Source organism: Epinephelus lanceolatus, chromosome 6 (assembly GCF_041903045.1).
Source record: "Epinephelus lanceolatus isolate andai-2023 chromosome 6, ASM4190304v1, whole genome shotgun sequence".
NCBI lineage: Eukaryota > Metazoa > Chordata > Actinopteri > Perciformes > Serranidae > Epinephelus > Epinephelus lanceolatus.
In genome coordinates, this window is record NC_135739.1 from 37,188,795 (window position 1) to 37,209,831 (window position 21,037).

Consider the following 21,037-nt stretch of genomic DNA (forward strand, 5'->3'; position numbering starts at 1 on the left):
GATGAGACAAATGATGACTGGGGGAAAATAAATGATTCCTTGAAGCACAAAATCAAATAGACATGAGATTGTTTGTATTTTTCACCATGTAATAAATTATTATTATATTATTTCATCCTCAGGGATCATTCATCGAGTGTCAATTTCCAGCTCAGTGTTGGAATGTTTCTGGACCACAATGCCATCTGTTGTACTTCTATACGGTGACACCCAGTGCATGACAGCCTTATGTTTGTACCATCTGGTGTAAACATCCTTTATGTCATACAAAAAAAGCTGCAAAAATAAGTCATAGTATAGTATGTCATGAAAAAAATCATAATGTAGTATGCCATAAAGGAGCCACAGTATTGTGTCATAAAAATATATCATAGTACATTTTTAAAAAAAAAAATCACAATGTAGCATGTGATAAAAATGTAATGTCATTAAAACAAACATAAATGTCATAGTATGGCATAATACAAAAAAATGTAATTAAGTTATAGTATAGTATGTCATAAAAACTGCCATAAAACATTTCTTAAAAATGTAAAAAACTGGTGACATAAAAAAAATGAAGTCCTTAAAAAGTCATAGCATTGTATGTCAAAACAACTAAAAAAAAAAAGTATTGACAATTAATCATAGTGTAGTATACCATAAAAAAGCCCCAGAATACTATGTCACATACGTAAGAAAAAAAAAGTTTTAAAAAACGTCTGTATGCCTTGACATCACTAGAGATATTCGTCATTTTAGGGTCTCTGACCCTTTAAATTTTAGGGGACGTACACTAAACATGAGACAAAAGTTTCAGTGCAAGAGTTTGTTTTAATTATTATTGTTAACCGTTGACACAATCAGCAGAGAAACAAGGTGTGACAAAAAAAACAGAAAGAGACACTGGAATCAGATCTTGTTGAAAGCTGCTACGTCGACACTCTGGACCTGAAACAGAGCACAAAGAAGAAATTTAAATGAGCTGTGAGATTTCAAATACAACAGAACAAGGCCTGTTCTATAGGCTCCCTCCCACCTGGGAAACTGTTCTATGATTTCAGTTTTTCCTTCCAAAACGGTTCGTCCCGTCACTGCATGCTTTTGTTTCAGCCTCGTTTTGACCACATGATGGCAGCACAGTGCTGTGTTGTGTTGTGACCATAAATTTGGCATTGAACACAAAACCTGAACTGAAAAAGGAACCATTGGCAGTACTTGTGAGGCTGCTGCAACAAGTTCCATTTAAAAACAAAAAGAAACACAGGCATTGAACATTATTAAATTTTGATCATTTTTGCACTCTGATGCATTTTAAATGACAATCTAATGATTTTATTTTTTTAACTTCATGTCACTCATTTCTCTAGTAGTTTTCCGTTTCCCCTTTGCCTCCGTTTTGGCATGGAGGCAGCAAGGGGAGTAAGATTTCCATCTCATCTGCATACTAAAGAGAGAATGGCACTCTTCTGGACCCACCATTCATTTCTGAGGCTTCTGAAGCTTCTGACATGACCGCACACCTCCCATGTGGCAATAGCTTTCATGAGTTCACCTGGAATTCCCAACAGCAGCCTCTCTGCTGTTGCTTTTTCACATAGAGCCTGTCGTTGGCACTTATTCCAGTGTAACAATGCCAGACCAGCACAGCGTCAGTTAACTTAAAGCCAGCCCAGTTCTATGTGAAAAACCAACCGTAGGGAGAAACAGACTTCATATACTCGCTGTTTGGGAGTTCCAGGTGAATGCCAGGCTTCAGAGCGGACTGCTGGATCAGGGAGAGTGAGAGAGTTTTCTCCTTAACATGCAGATTATATGGAAATCACGCTTTCTCTTACACGTTAACACAAAAAGTTGAAAATAAAAACCGCAGTCAGACTTTTCTAACTGACATGTAGGAAAAAAACTGTTAACAAACCCATCAGAATGCAAAAAATAATAAAATCATCTATAATGCCTGCGTTTTTCAGCAGCACCTTTGTCAGTGTTTCACTGGCAGTGTTTCCTTGTGCAAAATTTTATTATGGTGCCAAAATTTACGCTCACCTCATCTCCACAGTTATTGGGTACACTAAGATACAGGTAACGTAGTCTAACAGTCCTGCAATATATCCTATCTTCATGTAGGTTATAATGTTTGGGTTTAAAGGTCAATGTTTTAGGTGTTGATGTACCAATGCCTTGCATATAGAGGCATTACTAAAAGTCTATCCTAATTGATATAAAGGGAGTGGACGACTAACTGATAAACTGGCAACTGTACATGTCAGTGAATCTGCATCTCAGGCAATGTCAGCATATTGCTGATATCATGTGGTCAATGAGTGGGAGCTAAGCGTAGTTTACCTGTACGGATATTTCATTTGGTTAGGTGTCTTAATATTGACCAAAAATAAATATCAATCATGGTGGTCACAATGACTGTGAGGTGCTTTCTTTTTTCTTCCTGAGAAATACTGGTTTTCATTATCCATTTGAATTGTTGAATCAAATTGCAGAATTGTATTTTTTTAATTAAATGGAAAATTAATTAAATGCTCTTTAAGACCTGCAGATGGATGAATGGATCGTCTAGAACGTATATTTGCAGGTGATTTAAAAAGTCCGTTCCTCAACTTCTCTAGTGTGTATTGCACAGTACTTACATAGTCTTCAAACTTGGTGATTTCTTCCTCTAGCATGTCTGTTCCCACTTTGTCGTCCTCCACCACACATGCAATCTGGAGCTTCTTAATGCCGTAACCCACAGGAACCAGTTTGGACGTGCCCCATAACAGGCCGTCAGCCTGCACCGAGCGCACACACTCCTCCAGCTTTGCCATGTCAGTTTCATCGTCCCACTGAAAAGTGCAGGAAAGTTGATAAAATACAAGGTGAAGATGGTGCACAGTCAGTAGCAGACTTTAACTTGAATTACCACCTTGCGGTTTTATGTTTCTGCCACTAGTCAAGTTGCAGTTATAGTTTACATCTATGTCTGTCCAGACTCATATGTAGCCATGACAGCTGACAGTGCTTCAAATATGGATGCTGCAGCAAAGAAGCTACATTCTAAAACATGGACGCATCATAGACATCTTCAACCTGGCAGCACAGAGGTTCAATACGATCAGCACAGTTCAACACTGTATACATCTTTATACATGCATGTTTTTTTTCACCAACTTGTAATAGTTCTATTTATTTTTAACTATCTTTGTTGTCCTTGTTTTTAGATGTCAATGTCTATCTTCTTGTAAATTGGTCTTGGAACTGTGGAAGGAACGCACACTTACAGGTTTTACATCCAGTAAGATGGAAGACTTGGCGATGATGCCGGGCTTCTTGGCCTTCTTCTCTGCATACTCTTTCAACCTCTGTTCTTTAATTTTCTCTGCCTCTTCATCATCCTCATCACTACCAAACAGGTCAATGTCATCATCTTCATCTTCTTCCTCCTCGTCTTTAACCGGTGCACTGGTCTTCTGCTGGACAGTAGTGCCCTGAAAAGAGTAAAAATAGTTACGTGCTTACACAGGGGTCTACAGTGATGTAGTGGAGGTAAAATTAAAACAAAACACAAGATGACTGATGTAATTAAACCAGTTTGAATAAACTCACATTTGTGTAGGGTACTGAAGGAGCAGGAGCTGGAGTCACAGCTGCAGGCTGTTTCTCCAGAACAGATACTCGACATTCCAGTTTGGAAAGTGCAGCTCTCAAGTCATCCACCACTAAATAAACAGGACCAGAGTCAATACATTAAAAAAACACCATGGTGGTAGAGTGTAGTGTACAAAAAAAGTAATACATACTAAACTATATGAAGAAATCATGTATTTAAAACAAGCCATGCCAACTGCATTGGTCATAGTATAATATGCAGTAACAATTCATGAAAAATATTTTTAAGATCAGTGTCATAAAATAATAAAAAATGTCATGGTATAGTATGCCATAAAAAGTAATTTAAAAAAAAAGTAAAAAAATAAAAAAAATAAAAAAAATAATTAAAAATCGCAGAATTATATTCCATAAAAATGTCATAAAAAAGGCATGTCATAAAAAAGTCACAGTATAGTGTGTCATAAAAAGTCCTAAAAATGTTTTATAAAAAATCATAAAACAGTTTTCTTTAAAGAAACAAAATGCATTAACATTTAATTAAAGTGAACAAACCAACCCACCTTTGTGTAAGCTTTGGTTCTCCAGCTCCAGGCTCTTGATGCGACTGACGATTTCTCCTTGATCAGCTGCACTGGTGCTGCTCTGCACAGTAAACACACCAAGAGAGAAAAGAATCGACAGTTCAGAGAGAGTGACATCTAAAAGGTCAAACCACAATATTGGTCCTTTCATCACACCCAGAACTGTTAATCAGACCCCCTGTGAACACGCAACACACAGCAAGTGTCCATCTCAGCTGAGCTACAGGAGCAGTAGCTGGAGCCTGATAGAGACATAAGTGATAGGCAGCTACTTGGATGGGGGTCTGCAACACTCCACACACACACAGAAAAAAACTTCTAACAGCCAACTAAAGGTCTGATAAACTCCAGCGTGGATGGCAGCAAGGTCCACTGACAGAGCGACTGGCAGCAGGGGTGCTTCTAGGGACACACAAGGCTTGGCGGCACTTACAAGCTGGGACTGTTGGCTCAGGGAAGGTTGACAAGACCCTCTGTTACACAGTGAATTCTTCATCTGGGGGGAGGAGGGGATTTAAAGCATGAAAAGGGACAGAACTCAATAAAATACATAATGAAGGAGTGCTACTGAGGAGTACAAAACAGAAAAGCAAACAAGCACCCAAAGAAACACCATACAGCTGGGAGGTTATAGAAGACAACACCCATGTCTCTACAAAGTAAGATTTGTATGGCTTCACCTGACCACCTAGCTCCTACTCTAAGTAAACCTATATGTGCCACAAAAACAAAATGCAATATTATCATTCAAATAGGATCAAATCTGTCAGACAAATCATAAGCATGTACAATTTACATGGTCAATATACTAAAGGTGCTCTGATCATAACCATCAGCTACCAAGTGTTCTTATTACTACCAGCCATGAAAGGGGTCTAGTTTCTTAACAGACTGTCACAAACCTACATGGCACTGATGCTTTTATTGGCCACAAAGCACCAATAACATACAACACACAACACGAGACAGAGTAGTTGTTTTTAAGTTTAGCTGCACAAAATGTTGAAATGTGGTCAAAGATTAGTTTCTCTTCAGTATTACACTCCCCAGAATTTTCTGTTTAACAAACCAAGTTCACAATTCAGTTTAAACTGTCAGCAGGGAGGACCATAAACAGAAAATCCACAAGAACTCACTGCCATTGCTTGCAGACTGAATAACGGAAAAGAAAGACACGATTTTAAAAATGCCCAACACGATAATAATCTTCCTTAATGTTAGTAATTTGTTCCAGCAATTAGGGAGACAACAATTACACACTTGCTTTTGTTTATTAAGAGACGATCAAAGCACACAATGCCGAGCAATCACAAAAGTGTGCCTTTGGAGGATTTTTTTTTTACCATATTTCATTGGATCAGATTTTCAGACCACAAAATCTGTGTGACACAAGCAAGAAAAGCAACAAGTAAAACAGTTGCAGGTATCTTTTATCTTTCTACACAGGTTTTTTCCAATGGTAATATTCAGGTCCAAATGAAGTTGGAGGTGTGGACAGGGAGTGTTGGCAGATTAAATCCTTTCATAGCAAAAACATACAAATACACGGTCTCACAGCCACTGGTGCAAGAGCTGTGGCTCATTTGGGGCTGCAATTTGTCAAGCATACAGCAATGCCAGAGAAATAAATACAAGATACACAAATCAAGTTATAATCACCATTCATGAAACTAGGCAAACCTTATTTTTACACACATCCCATCCTATTATCCTCGACCTTTTAAAGCCATGTGTTCTGTAGGTCAAGTGGGATCTTGATTGCTCAGGCTACACGTACAGTGCTTGTACACATGGAAAATGTGAGATAAGGGGCAGATACAGCAAGCAGCATGTACTTACTCCTGCTAGGGATTTCTGAATGTTCTCCCGGGCCCGAGCAATGTCTTGCAGAATGGTGTTAGCTCCCACATCCTTTAAGAAAATGAATAGTAGTCAATGCAGATTCAACTTTTACATTGTCAAGATTCACTGTGTAATGTCTCTCTGTGGCTCTACAGTTTCCTCTTAGGTTTTCTATGCACAGTGTTGACAGACCGCATCAAGATCAAAAACCTAAACAACTCTGACTTTGTCCAGATCTGACTAAATCACTATTTTTGTGTCTACAAACCTGTCAGATAATGTGGTGTAAAAAGATTTGAAAAAGAAAAAACGAAAAAAAAAAAAAAAAAAAAAAAGTCCAATAATTTTGAAAAATGGCTCCACATTAGGGCTGAGAAATAATAAAAAAAAATCAAATATCACACACATTTTTGACGAGATACCAACCTGGTATCACACAAAAAAAGACTAGAATGACAGCTTTGCGGATGAATGCCTGTGCAAACCTATCAAATTGCAGTTAAACATTACATCCATTGCCATGAAAACACTGATGCTTTCCACACATCATACCCCCAGCAGCACAGATTTACAATCAGCACAGTTTCAAGATTTGAGTCATCAATTTAAAATCTGACCAAATGTCTCCCCTTCTGTTCCTGAGTTACGATGTTGAGTAATGTTCCAGAAAAGTGTTTTTGCAAAACATGATAGTGTAACAGTGAAGTTGATCTTTTTGGAAATAAAATATCATTACTTTATCATTTTATCCTGTTAGACATTTGTGTAAAATCTAATTAGTTCATCCTTGACTCAAAATGGATGTTTGTGCCAAATTTTAACCCTGAGACCCTGAGATATTGTGTTCACAAGAACAGGACGGATGGACGGACGGACAACCTGAAAATATAATGCCCTATGATCGCGACCATCACTGGTGCGGAGACATAAAAACTTTAGGAATTGCCGCAAATAATGTGAACATGATGGTTGAAGCAATTTTGCTACTTCAGATGAGAGGAGTGACAACTTAAAGCAGAAGACAAATTGAGCTCTGAAACAGTGTGGGTACCTGTGTCTGTTGTGAGGAGCCATTCATGCGCTCATAGAAGCGTCTCTCTGCCTCATCGTAGCGAGGTTTGTCAAACCAGATCTTCTCCTGGGCAAGAAAGTCCACTGAACTCATGGTGCTACAGAGGAGAGAGCAAGGAGGGACAAGAGAGGAATGTATGAACAAGATACAGGAGGTCAGAGAAAAAAAAATCTGCATTATAACTTCTACTTATTAAATATCACCTAATATGTAATTTATATTCACAGTGATCTAGCTGTAAAATATTAAACTTCTCATCTTACAATGGCGTTTTCTTTTATCTACACCACCCCAACACAACTATACAAAAAGAAACTTTAAAAGAAATTAAGCTGGCCAAACACAACGATGGTTCATCAGACATCAGTCACACAGTCATTTTTCAAACAGACCACAAGGAATAAAGAATGAATGAACCAAGACGAATGAAAAAACAAGAAGAAACACATGCATGCATTCAAGAAAAAAAAGGAAACCCATGATTACATGAAAGAAAAACAATGAAAGATAGAACGGAAACATCTGGAGCGACTCCATTCTCTCGGTTTGGTCATACTTGTCCCTCAGTGGGGTGGTGGAGGCAACTGATGCCGCTTCTGGCCTCCGACCCTTCTTCACCGCCACAGCTTCACTCCCATTGTAACCATGGAAACGGCTTTCTGCAGCATCATACCGCCACTTGTCCAGCCACACCCGCTCGCTGTCTGGGTGATTAAAGTAGCAGACTCCGGCCTCCGACATTTCTTCCCTCTCCGGGACCTCAGCTGGCTCCTCTTCCTCCTGAATAGGGAGCAGAGCGTGGAAGACTTCTGCTTTACCCTGCGGGACCACCCGTTTTTCCTCCACCACCACTTCCTCAACTTCTTCTTCTTCCTCCTCTTCTACGAGGCTTTGAGGGTGGTCGCTACTTCTGGAAGTGGAGGTGCAGCTGGACCGTTTGGAGGAATTGTTGCCGTACAGATTCTGGTAGAAGGCTGCTTCAGCGCGGTCATACAGCGGTTTCTCCAGCCACACATCTCTGAGCAGCTCCACAGGGATGCGAGGCAGTCCGTTAATTGACTGTCGATTGGTTGGTGTGACAGCTGCTTGTTGGATGACAGGGGTTGCAGGTGTTGGGGCTAGAGATTGATATCCTTCATCAGGTGTTCTGGGTACAATGGAGCGGTTAGGTGGGGATGAGAGGTCCAGAGAGTTTGGAATGGGCAGCTGCATGGATTCTTCAACATAGCGGCGTTCTGCTTGGTCAAAGGACGTCTTGTTCACCCACACGGCCTGGACGACATGGTGGCAGGCCACCTGATTGCTATGGTGGCACACCAGTCCTGAGGAAGATGGAGCCATATTGGATGGAGAGTTTGAGTGTTTCCCTGGGGCTGGAGGTGACCGGTTTGACTTGGTGGTCCCGTTGGAGGAGCTCGCCAACCAGCACTGGTAGAGGCTCTCGGCTCGCTCATAGATGCTGCGCTCAAACCACACATTAGCGCACTCAGACTGCAGGCCAATCAACCCAGCGCGGGGGTCAGGTGGCTGGCTGGTCCTTTTGTCTGGCTTCTCTTCATTCTTGGTCTTACTGTCAACCTTCCCCTCAGGGCGACTCTCGGGATTGGAGGAACGTTTCTTACGGCGGCGGCTTTTTCCAGTGCGCTTTCCATCTCCGTTTAAGCTGCCGCTCTCTGGGGAGGATGATGCTGCCTCTCTGTTTCTTTGACTTGATTCAGCCTTGTTCCTACACCCCAGTGCTGCATTTGCGGACTGGTCCACCTGACAATGACTGGAAGGCTGATCATGCTCCGACTGATCAAGTGCAGGGCACTGGGGGATCTTCTTAGACATCATCTTTGATCCGTTGCAGGAAAAAAAAAGAGAATAACAAGTACAGGCTTTTGGATTAGTTACAAAGAGGCAGGAAGGTTGAGAGACATAAAGGGATTGACTCAGTGCTACAAATGAGTCAGTGTCAAACACTACACATTTCTTCACACATTTCCTTGTTATAGATTTGTGTGGATGAAACAGAGTCTACAAATCATTCCCAGAGAAGGGCAAGAAGCATGCAGGAAAATAAAACAAACCCATGCAAATGAACTACAAATGTTTAGTGAATGGAATCTACTGGTTTCTGATTTGTCAAGAATCAGTATCATCGACAGAGTGATGCACTGCAAATGCTGAACAAGTCCTACCAAAGGCTGAAGAGTGTCCAACTGCTCACATGATATAGACTCAAAAAATATACATAAGTAAGGGAATATAAACACTGGCATTCAAGCTTTTAATCTAAAAGCCAGTTTAGATTGCCTACGTGAAGCTAAAAATACAAATTGTGAGTCTAAGTTGCAGTTCTTCCTGCTTCACAATGATTTCCCAAACAAACAAGTAATCTAGACTTACAAATAAATCCTTGTAAAAACCCAACATTGCTTATGAAGACATGACTTGTGACAACTGGTTTTGAGTACATATTTAACATCAATTACTACAAAAATATGGATGAAAAAAGGTAGGCACAGCTATTCAGCTATATTTAGCCAGACGGGAAAATTCATATATCATCATGCATTTTTTTCCAGCTAATTCTGTATTCTTTTAAGTGACAAAGTAGCTTTCTGCAGTGCGATGTTAACACTATAGCCCATCATCCAGACACAGGCATTAACCAAATGCATACTGGATGTCTCTTTATAGTAATGCAGGCCATGCAGCACTATCTGTATCTAAAAACCAAGAGACCCTGGTTCCTCTGATTACTCACAACATACAGCTGTAGGCAAAGGATTATGAATTGCTTTTCAACATTCACAAATGAAGAAATGTCCTATGTCTAACCAGCTTTTAATGAGGTGCTATTTTTCCATTAACTCTGTTGTAAATTTTTCTTAGTAATAAAAGTAATACTTTTAAATTCAAACTTAAAAAATTAGGCACAAGACTTGACAAATCTTGACACAATGAAATGAAAGCATGCAAAAAGAAAAGGCTGTAACATTTCTAAGGAAAAATATTAAAGAGGTACTGGTTAAAAAAAAACAACACACCAACATGTTCATGCAAGCAAACTAATTAATTCAAGAAGTACTGAGGTTTTATGTGTCAAGCCATGCCATTTTTATGATGTTACATTATTCTGTTGCAATACAGGAAATGCATTCCCTTAATGTTTCAACATTTTATGTTAGAACTATTGATATTAATGAAAAATCACTAAAATGTATCTGGGCACTGTTTTGGGAAGGCATTTCCTGCTTATGTTTATTAAAAAACCTTATTCAAGCTCTTAACTCACCTTCCTGGGTTAAGGTGTTGAGCTTAAACTAGTATTCAAAGTCAAATGCTCAACACGTTCTTTTCATCCAGTTAACCGCAAGCCATTGAAAAAGAAGTTTAACAATCACCACCTTGTTAAAACAATAAAACTGATACAAAGGGTATAACAAGGACAAAACAAAACTCAAACAAGGTAAATGTCAACATCATCAGGAATACTCACTTGTCAATTTCTGAATGCAAGATGAGGGGAAAGAAGCTATGTGTTAAAGATTTCTCTAAAGAAATACCTCAACATGAAACTCTGCATTCTCAACATTTGACATGGTAACACCTTCAGACTTGGATGATGACGAATATGGAAAATACTTGCACTATTATTTGCTCAAATGGAACACTTATATTAAGCAAGAACTACAAGCAGCAACTTGGATGCATCCCAAGGCTTTCCCCCTTTATCTGCTATTTTCCATTCTTCAAATAGAAGGCACTGTGGACAGTTTAATTTTCTCTTCATCATCAAAAATGAACATTTGCTGTTAAAGCAGGCCAATCAAAAACCTTCAAGCCTGTTAGCCAATTAAGCCCATTAGTGACATTACAACCATTCTTGTATGCAGATCATAATACATGCTGGAAACTGCACATGCACTTATGTGCTGGACTGCTCTCACATTTCAACTTTCTGTGTCGTCTTCATGAGAGCTTCTGGGATGCACCCCTTTAGATGCAGCTCTATTAACAGTCTACAATTTTAAAGGGTTTTAAAGGGTAAGGCTGGAGATATCACATTTTTCTTATTGTCAAGAAATGCACTGAAAATACAGAAACCAATAATATGGTGGTTCTGTCTCTTTGTACGTTCCGTCTTCTCTAAATCAATTTGTTCATACTGAGAAAAAAAGTGATCATGAATATTCACCCCCACCCACAAAAAAAAGTTTAATACCTTTTAGCTGGACACTGCAGTTTCTAGCAGATGTCACTCAAACAGTGAGCTATTTTAAGCAGCATGTGGTGCCCCAGCGAAGTATTTCTGGCAGCACAGCAGTGTATGTGGGATTGACTCCAAACAAACCACAGTGCCCATGTTAAAGATAATAAATGAACATGTCCCTCTGTGCAATGGTCTGGGTCAGTAAAGTGTTTTAATAGTTTATGGACAAAAACGGAGCTCTATGGCATGAGTACAATATATAAGGTTTTGGATACACAGACAATACCTGCTGATGGGGTCAGTTCAATGTTGGTATTTATTCTAGGTGCAATAATTTTAACTTATTTTATGTTCACAGCATATGTTGGCACTGCTTATATGTGCAGTGTGTGTGTTTAGAGTATGAATAAATTATATCTTATCCTGTCTATTATTCATGTGTGCACTGAATTTCATTGTATTTATTTACAATGAAAATATAGGAATTTAACTGAATTAAATAGTCTTTAGATTTGATGCTTGTACAAACATTGCCAGCTTTACCCTTTAAACGTTCATATTACACATCAGTGGATATTCCCATAACGTTTGGGTTGAGGTAGTCACCTCAAATAACCTCTGCCGAGTTTCTGATGCAATCAAATGCCATGATGTTTTATCCCATTGATGCTCAGGGGGCAATTTACCTGCTTTACAAGGAGGTCAGCTGCAGAGTCTGATGCAGTACAACTCCCCAGGAAGGGTGGGCTACCGTGATTTGCTCAAGGGCACTTCGGCAGGGCAAAGGCTTAACTCACCATACATAAACCGTATGATTTACTTTTACTTTAGAGTTTAAATATACTATTCACACCCTTTTGACATTAATACGTTAAGGCCATTTTCAAGCCCAAACTGATAATAGCTGCTTAGATTCATTGAGAAATCAGGTCTTATTGAAAGGACTGTACAGCTAACAACACCGCAACACTTTCACTTAAGGTAAGGAATGTTTAACTGCTGTCAAGACAGAAAAACCTGTCTTACAAGATGCTGTATTACAAAAGAAAGGCACTCCAAAGCCTCAGCAGAGCTGTCATCATCTAAAGGTGTGCCCTGCTAACCTTAACATTAGCCATCTTTCATCTTGTAGTAGGTCCTAGCTAGGATGAAACGCTGTCAGTGGGTGGTTAGCGTTTAACGACACGCACAAATAACGCTTTAAAATATGACACTAAGGCATTAGTAGTTCATTTAATTGTGAAAGTAAAATGTCAATGTAGAACAGCGGCAACTGAAGCCGGTGTCGAGCCGGCGTGACAGCCGCTCTGTGCGGCGTTAGCAGTAGCACACAGCCCCATTCAGCTAGCCATTTTAACTAGCATCGGCTAACACACGCCGAGTCCCTGCTGTCTGTAAACCGCTCAACATTCATTCATTTCCCAAAATGTCCCTTAAACGAATCCCAAAATTAATCCCCGGACTGAAACCCTGACTGTCAGTCAGCGTTAACGTTACTTACTGCTGTGTTTTTTGTCTTGTCGGTGCGAAACGAGGCCGGTGGATAAAACGCGTGTTTCTCCAGCCAGTGAGTGACAAGGGGAAGGAGGAAGAGGAGGAGGAGGAAGCAAGGAGCAGCGGTGATTGTGTGATCTTCGAGGATGGGGGAGGGGGGAGTTATGAATCATTAATGTTTCCTGATGCCCCATGTTAAACCTTATGTGCTCCTGATACTCAGTGTTGTAGTAAATTACATCAAACTGTTACAACAGTAGATCTGATACTTAACTAGGACAAATATAGGATTTAAATTTGAATAAGAGGACCACTTTATGTATTTTTAACCTTTGTCCTAGTATGACGAGCCTTTACTGTTTATGACACGTCACGTCTTGTCGTAAAAATGAGCCAATTTCCCCAAATCTTTAGGCTGGTAATGCAGTGAAAAGACTTTCAGCCAGTGGTGACAATAGTACTCTGATATTTCTTTTACAATGTTAACACACTGTCAAAAGTAAAAGTGCTGCTTTCAAAATATTACTTTAAGTAAATGTACATAAGTACCAGGTATATTATTGGATAATAGTGATGCACTAATGTGTTCATTAGTTTAATGTAATTGAGCCAAATTCAGCCACTTTCTATACTGCTGGGAGGCTTAATCTGTATCATAATTTATTAATAATTACATTCTCTATTGATCACTTGAATCTGTTAACTAACAAATAATTAAAGTTCTCAAATAAATGTAGTGGAAAATGGAAATACTCAAGCAGTCCAAGTACCTGGTCTGTACTTGGGTAAATGTATTTACATTCCACCAATGGTTTTGGCCCATATTCTCTCTTAAGGGATGAGATTCTATCTGTTTCAGATTATTTTTCCAGAAATTGTATTTTGAAACCTTTGAATACTTTATGTTCATGGCTGCATAAAAATCAATGTCTTTTCTTTATATGATATATAAAAGTCAGCTGAAGTAAAACAGATTTAGTAGCTGTTCTACAGATTTCAATCATATCACATGATCTTCATCTGCAGGAGTTCATAATGGGCCCTCTACATAGGTTGATAAAGATCATGATATATGAGGAAAAGCTCCAGAATAGCTACTAAATGGATACAGTGGTAAGATTTACACTGTAACCTGTAATCTGCATGTCCTCATATTGCTTCTACTCATTGAGAATTTGAGCTTCCGAAGGCAAACAAAAATAAAGCAATGCACAAAGGGAGCCAGTTCACAGGACACTTTATGAAAACCCATTCTACACACTCGGCATCATGGATCAGGAATATTTTTCTCAACATTGTGTTATACACAAAGCCAGCGACTAGATGTGTTAACTACACCTGGGACAGAAACTATCAACAGCTGCCTGACCACGATCATTCTTTCATTATCCAAACTTTATGTTTTACATTTCATTTGGCCGAATATTAAATACTATATTTTAATATAATTAAATACATTCACACATTTTACTTCCATTCTGTAATCCACATTAATGCACATAATAACCCAATGATGACTAGTAAGGCATTATTATACATGATGCTTTTTGGACTGACAGATGCTACAGAGTGTAGTTTGATTTATGACCGACGTCTCCCTCTCTACATTACCTATTCACAAGATCACAGGCTAACATGGTTCTCAATAAACATGACCAGTATAAAAGTACTGCAATACTGCCTAAATCAGAAAAGACTGGAATATTGGTGTGCATGTAAAAGTAGCCATTCTCTCAAAAGAAATCACAGGGTCAAGATCAAATAATTTACTTGTCAGATAAGATTTAGCCATATTTCCTTTTTGCTCACAACAAATCCCTCTGGTCACAGACGTGAAAAAGAAGAAATATGAACCACACTTGTTTAAGGGAAAATAAAGGGGAGACAATGAAATAAAAAAGTGACAAGTCCTGCTTTGTCTCAGTGTTCCATGGTGATGTTGAGACAAAAAGTCAGTTTGTTGTTAGGCTTGATTTAAGTCCATTGAGTAGCTATTAAAGGCAAACAGCAGCTGTCATTTCCTGGATCCTGCTGCTGACTTTTGGCCGAGCTCCCTGGCTCTCTCGGTGGCAGATTGCACGGCGCTCATGGTGGACGCCCTCACACCGCCCTGCTCCAGGGTGTGAAGCCCATAGATGGTTGTTCCACCTGGGGTGCAGACCTCTGAGCGTAGCTGCGCTGGATGCTTCCCAGACTCACGTAACAATTTCCCAGCACCCTGTGACAGATGGAACACAGACTAAATTAATGCTAGATTCACATATTGTGCTGGCATAACAAAGTATTCTTAGTTATTTTAAAATTACTGATGTTACTACAGTAAAACTGACCAGAACAGTTTGGGATGCAATGCTGTGTGCCAGAGCACTTGGCATTCCCATTTTAACGGCTCCTTCTGCCAGCGCTTCAGCAAACAGATACACCTGTAAAGGGGATCACATGCATCAGAGTCAAAAGGTGCACCAAGTCCATTTTCTTGCCGTTGCAGAAATAAGACACACACAAGAATGCCAATGCCTTTTGCAAACTATCACATCAAAATGTTGTCATTTTATAGAGTTTTAGATATCTTACAGTGCTTTTTTTGACCTTCCTTTGATTTCCTTTTGAAATTCAGAGACTTGAAATTGACTTAAAATAAGTCATTCATCACAGGGACCATTACTGTTAGCACCATTCATACAGAGGAGAAATATGCATCTGTAAAGAGTTGATAATTTGTGATTTTGGTTTGCTAAGACTGACTGGATCTGTATTTCACTGAAGATATGATGTAATCACCATGGAAAGGGCTCGTCTGTCTTTCATCATGGAGTTCAGAGTCTGCCTTTTTCTTGCCAGGCTGCATTCATATTCTGTGGTAATGTGATGCAGACCTTTCTTTTCAATGTGCTCCTACAAAGTATTAACACTTAACAATAATGTACCTTGGCAATAAAAGCAGATCCAAGATTCATAATGGTTATGCACAGTGAGGAAGTATCTACGAGTGGACGTTCATGCTGTAGTGAAATAAGTTCAAACCAATTTGATGATGAAAGGTAAGCAGGAATCTAAAACACTACACACGAGTGTTGTAAGAAAAGGTTACCAGAATTATAGCATTCACTGTTTACTGTCATTTTACCTTCATGAGTAAATTACCGGCCTGAATCTCATTATCAATCGACATTATCTATTTTGGTCTGCGGAAGTCCAATTACAAAAGTTTGCAAGCAGTTACAAAGACCTCCTGCTAAACACACTCTGCCATATACTCCTCACATACTCACAAAAGCGACTCCGCTCCCGCTCAGTCCAGTATGGATGTCGATCCAGGCCTCAGGTCCCTCCTCCACCAAACCACAACGGTGTAACAGGGAGCGAAGCAGAGCTCCATCCTCCTGTTTTGCATGGGAACCCCGAGCAAACAGGAGGGCCCCTTCCTGAACCAAACATGGCAGATTTGGCATCAGCCTGATGGCAACTGAATTCTCTGGCAGGAGCTTGAAAATGAAAGAGAAAAAAAAAGTATTACTCATCTTTAGATCACCACAGAACCATCATTTAGATTGAAAAACCATTATACACGTGCTCCCACCTCTTCCAGTGTGGCCAGTGTTACTCCTGCAGCAACAGACACGATAATGTGTCTGTCGGTGACGTGTAGTGAGATCTCATTGAGAACTTGCGGGACCAGGTGAGGTTTGACTGCTACAAAGACCACATCTGACCCACAGACCACCTCTATGTTGGAGTGGGTAACAGAAATCCCGAGCTCCTGAAAGCCATCAGAAAGGATGTTACTGACTCACATGTCCACCTACATGTAGAAAAGCTCACGTAAAATAAACCCGTGACAACAGGTAAACAAGAATAAACACCTCACTTTGCTTGACACAAGGTGTTTATAAAACACAGCACACAGACAGGACCACTACAGAGAGGCAGGAGTTAGGTTAGATCAAATGTACATCACATTCTTAATTTGACATTTATTTATGTCATATTCGTGTCAAGTAATCTTAACAGTAGGATCTGATCTGGTTGTGTTCCTGACAGCGGGACCACAAGCAAACTTGGAAAGCTAATTTGAGAACATGAATTGCCTATTTTTGCACAAGAGTTAATAATTTGTACCTTTAAATTACTACATTATATGCTCCAACTTGACACCTGCAGTACTACGTAGGGTCTGCAGTATTACAATGGATTAGTTTGCAGGACAACTTTCCATTCACATCTTACCAGTAACGCTCACTGTCCTGCAGTCCAACTCATCTGACTGAAAACTGACAGAAAAGTAAAAAAGACGGAGGTAAAAAGTACCTGAAAGCGCCCCAGGTTCCTGGAGGACGGTGCACTCACTTTGACGTTTACAGGAAGAACATTTCCTTTGATGGGAACAAACAATAAAATGTTAACACCTTTACTTAAAAACTGTCCTCTCTCTTTGAACAATTCTCTTCTGACTCACCAGACAAGATGCCCTTAGCTATGCCAAAGGCCATGTTCCCTGCACCAATAAAACCAATCTTCAGCTGCGAGTCCATCTCAGGGTCCATTTTGATCTACGGTAAAGGAGAAAAAGAGACTTGAGTGGAAATATCAACAAGACGCTATGTCATAGTTAAACAATGAGCTATAAACTAGGGGTGTGAATCACAGGAACAATCTACGACACAATACTATCATGACACATTTCCCACAGTGACAACAATATCACACATTATCACACGTAAACATTACATACAATAATATTGCAAGACAATTTAAGCAGCTACAATTAGTTGATCAACAGAAAATTATTTGGCATCTATTTTGGTAAGTGAGCTATTATTCAAGTTATTTTTCAAGCAGACATGCCAAAAAATCAGTAGTTCAGCTTCTCAAATGTGAAGATTTGATGCTATACTTTGCCATATATGATAGTAGACTGAATATCTTTGGATTTGAGACTAAATAAAACCAGCAATCTGAACACCTCACATATGCAAGACGGAAATAGAACTGGTGTTTTTTGCTATTTTCTGACAATTTACAGACAAAATGATGACTCAAGGAAATTATCCGAAAATAATGGTGTGAAAATAACCTTTAGTTGAAGCCCTAAAGACAATCACCAATCAGATCAAAGCATCTTTTAGCTGAACATAAAAGCATTGCCTTAAAATGGCTTTTTATTGTGTATATCTTTAAGTGTACTGAATTTTACAGAATTTGAAAGACCATTAAAATTGTAACAGTGTCCTCAGTCTTAGCTTTTTTGAACACTAACAGTGTGCCACTGTTCAAACATAAAACATCCCTGAACTCAAAAAAAGCTTAACTGCCACGAAGAAAATCTCCAGCCATGAAATATGTCAAAGGTAAAAGGAGACATGGCTGCCTCACTGTAACTGACATCAGTTCAATGTGTGCAAAAAAGCTTGACAGAAAATCAAAAACAGCAGTTTATTTACAGCCAATCCATTATCCATATGCTTACAACACTACAGTAGATATCACAAACTTTCCAAAATAAAGTATTGTGATTCAGTAAATCTACTATGCCGTATAATCTCCTGTTAATTGCATACAGTAGGTTTGTGATTACTGTACATCATAACGTGGCTAGAGACCATCAGAGCCAATGCATCAACACCATATAGGAACAAACAGCTGCACTGAGAATGTCAGCTGTGTTATTATGCACACAAGAAACCTGATTACTGCAAGAAATCAGATTAAGCCAAGAAATCAGACATGTGAAATCCTGGTTGACAGTTGGTCAGTAATCAGATTTCTCCCCCTCCCCCTCATAACTGCTGCCACAGCGTAGTTTCCCCCCTGGGTCATTTTGTCATGCAACAGCATCCTTAACCCAGATAAGAGTTTATAGGGCCAACAAAGCTGGTTACTACAGCAAGAAACCAGTGAATCAGATTTCTCTCTTGATCTTGTGACATGTTGTTTCAGAAAGCAGGTTACTGCTACAAGCTGGGTGCAGTCATATCTGAAATGCATCTACAGTGAACCAACAGAATGCATCAGGGTATTGGTATCTGTCAACTGACAGAAAATGTATCAACACCTGTTTTGAAAGCTTAGCATTTGTTATGGTAAAATTGCAGACATTTATGATGGTCAAATATGAGGAGTTGCTGCTTCCCTCTATTTTATATGACTGTAAATTGATTTTTGGGCAGTTTTATCTCTTGGTTGTTGAAGGGGCCACAACAGGCTCTGAGAACTTGTGAGGGGCATTCTTTTCCCACTTGAGCGATGAACAAGAAAATGTAAGTTTTGGTACCAGAATAGTGTATGGTTGTATGTTGCTGAAGCAATTATTGTCCACACCCTTCTTGAGACCAACTAAACCAAGTTGCCAGTTTATTATGTCCAAGGTCAAACTAAAAAAGTTTAACACAACTGACCTGCTATAAATCCTACGTTGATGAACATTACAATGTTCAGATTTTGTTTAAATGGTGTTGATTCAATTTTATGGTCATTTTAGAGGCAGTAGTTTGAGAATTCTCTTATTTCTTTTTAAGATTTTGCAATATTATATACAAATATTTTAAATGGCACTTGTGATTGTTTTCTTTAATGTAGAACCAATGTATACTGCATATACAAACTGTGTTGTTTTGAATTTCTATGCATTTATCAATTCTTAAATCAGAGTTTTTTCTTGTGCACAAATATCTCTAAAATAAGAGATTGTGATCTTATTAACACTAGTTATTTAAATAAAAGGGAAAACCAAATTATATTGTGTCATACTGTCTTGTGTAAGTGTTTAATAGCTGGTCTACACATACTGATGTAAACAGTGTAGACAAAATATTAGAAAATCTATCAATATAGCACAATGGAATATTTCTACACAAAAAAAACTTTGAATCAACACCTCTCTAAAACATTACAACTTTCATGAATGCAGAATCTATTGCAGGACCTTTGTATTTGCCTGCATTAGTTTTAGTCAGCTGCACTTTGTAAATAAGTGTATATCACAACAACCCAGAGACATGTTCACAATAGGCACACAGTTAGGGGATGAATGCATGCATTGAACACATAGAAGAAATTAAATCACGGTTATGAACTAATGACAAGACTACATCGCATCCACGGTATCACCCCTACAATTAAATCCAGGTTCTGGGTGGAATTGTCCGAGCAGGGCTGCGGCCAGTGCAACATTGATGCTTCTCCATCCGAGTCTTCTGTCACTTCATCATTCCTGTCAGAGTTGACTCCAGCTCCGACCAGGGGGTGTCTGGACTCCATGATAGCGATCATTGTCTTTTCATACCGCCACCAGCCTTGTATTTTGGTCGGTGCCGGGGAGTTGGGTTCTCTCTTGCACTTGTAATACGCACTTTTAAGAAGTTTCCAGCGAAACTTCAATTGGTCCACAGATCTGTGATAACCGGCCGCTGTCATTCTCCTGTGCGCCACCTTGAAGAGTTTGTTATTCCTCACTTTCCTCCCGTCCAAGCATTTCTTCATGTCCAGCTCCTTCAGGATTTCCAGAAATAACTCCGTCTCCTTCACGTCCCAGTTCTGCTTCTTGATACCAGAGTCGTCCATTGTTGTAGCAACGTAGCACTAGCTAGCTTGGCGGCTAGTAAACGTTAGCCCTGAATGTTCACACGGCTAGGTTGCTAATTAGGTGCTAGCATGTCTAGTGAGGCAGGGGCAGGGCGGTGCTGTTTGCTAGCTTAAATCTTAGCCTACAGGTCGTAAAAAGCGTGCCAATAAAATGTTTAAAATCCTGTCTTTAAAAACCACGACAGCAGAAAACCAGCCCTACTGCTGCATCTAGCTAGGGATAGCTAGAAAATAATCCAGCACAGATTAGATTAGAAATACAATGCACGTGTTACTTGTTGACTGGACAACCATAAAATAACACGGAGTGACATAAACACGGTGTCAGGCGATACTGTCAGTAACAGCGGCAAACGTTGGTGGTAGGATATTTATTCACCTGATGTTTTTCAGATTTGCTGACGTCCAACGTTTAGCAAAAGCTCAGACTGTAGTTTAATTCAGTCTGTCAGGTTGGAAACATCCGGAGCATCCACGGCACCAACGAGCAGAGTTCAAGAGAACTATCGGTGGGTTTGTTTATCACAAATTTGCTGCTGCACCAGGTGGGCGGCACCTTCGGCATCCTCAACCACACCTTCCACATATGAATCCGCACACCGACATTCCGTTTCAGCCGTGGTACAAACCTAACATACCCCATGTCCGCCCCCCACAAAATGCGAGTGATTCCATTGGCTG

The 21,037-nt window shown here is 39.5% G+C and overlaps 2 protein-coding genes across 7 annotated transcripts; both read right to left on the reverse strand.

Annotated features, from left to right (window-relative positions):
• Positions 1-793: 793 nt before the first annotated feature.
• eef1db (eukaryotic translation elongation factor 1 delta b (guanine nucleotide exchange protein)) lies at positions 794-12,905 on the reverse strand. 5 transcript variants are annotated; one of them, XM_033611840.2, is made up of 10 exons: positions 10,364-10,494; positions 7,637-8,916; positions 7,060-7,177; positions 6,006-6,077; positions 4,600-4,662; positions 4,146-4,227; positions 3,580-3,692; positions 3,255-3,461; positions 2,625-2,819; positions 794-930 (listed from the first exon to the last, which is right to left on the reverse strand). In XM_033611840.2, exons 2-10 carry the CDS (start codon positions 8,914-8,916, stop codon positions 892-894), a joined length of 2,169 nt encoding a protein of 722 aa, XP_033467731.1. In that variant the 5' UTR covers positions 10,364-10,494; the 3' UTR covers positions 794-891. The 5 variants fall into 5 exon arrangements, with proteins under 5 accessions (XP_033467731.1, XP_033467733.1, XP_078025157.1 ...); XM_033611842.2 differs by lacking the exons at positions 7,637-8,916; positions 10,364-10,494 and adding an exon at positions 12,783-12,905; XM_078169031.1 differs by lacking the exon at positions 4,600-4,662.
• Positions 12,906-13,995: 1,090 nt separating this feature from the next.
• On the reverse strand, positions 13,996-20,908 carry pycr3 (pyrroline-5-carboxylate reductase 3). 2 transcript variants are annotated; one of them, XM_033610497.2, is made up of 7 exons: positions 20,736-20,908; positions 17,232-17,325; positions 17,084-17,148; positions 16,356-16,535; positions 16,048-16,260; positions 15,106-15,198; positions 13,996-14,993 (listed from the first exon to the last, which is right to left on the reverse strand). In XM_033610497.2, the coding sequence occupies exons 2-7, from the start codon at positions 17,317-17,319 to the stop codon at positions 14,790-14,792; spliced, it is 843 nt and encodes a 280-aa protein (XP_033466388.1). In that variant the 5' UTR covers positions 17,320-17,325; positions 20,736-20,908; the 3' UTR covers positions 13,996-14,789. The 2 variants fall into 2 exon arrangements, with proteins under 2 accessions (XP_033466388.1, XP_033466387.1); XM_033610496.2 differs by lacking the exon at positions 20,736-20,908 and adding an exon at positions 19,889-20,725.
• Positions 20,909-21,037: the final 129 nt, after the last annotated feature.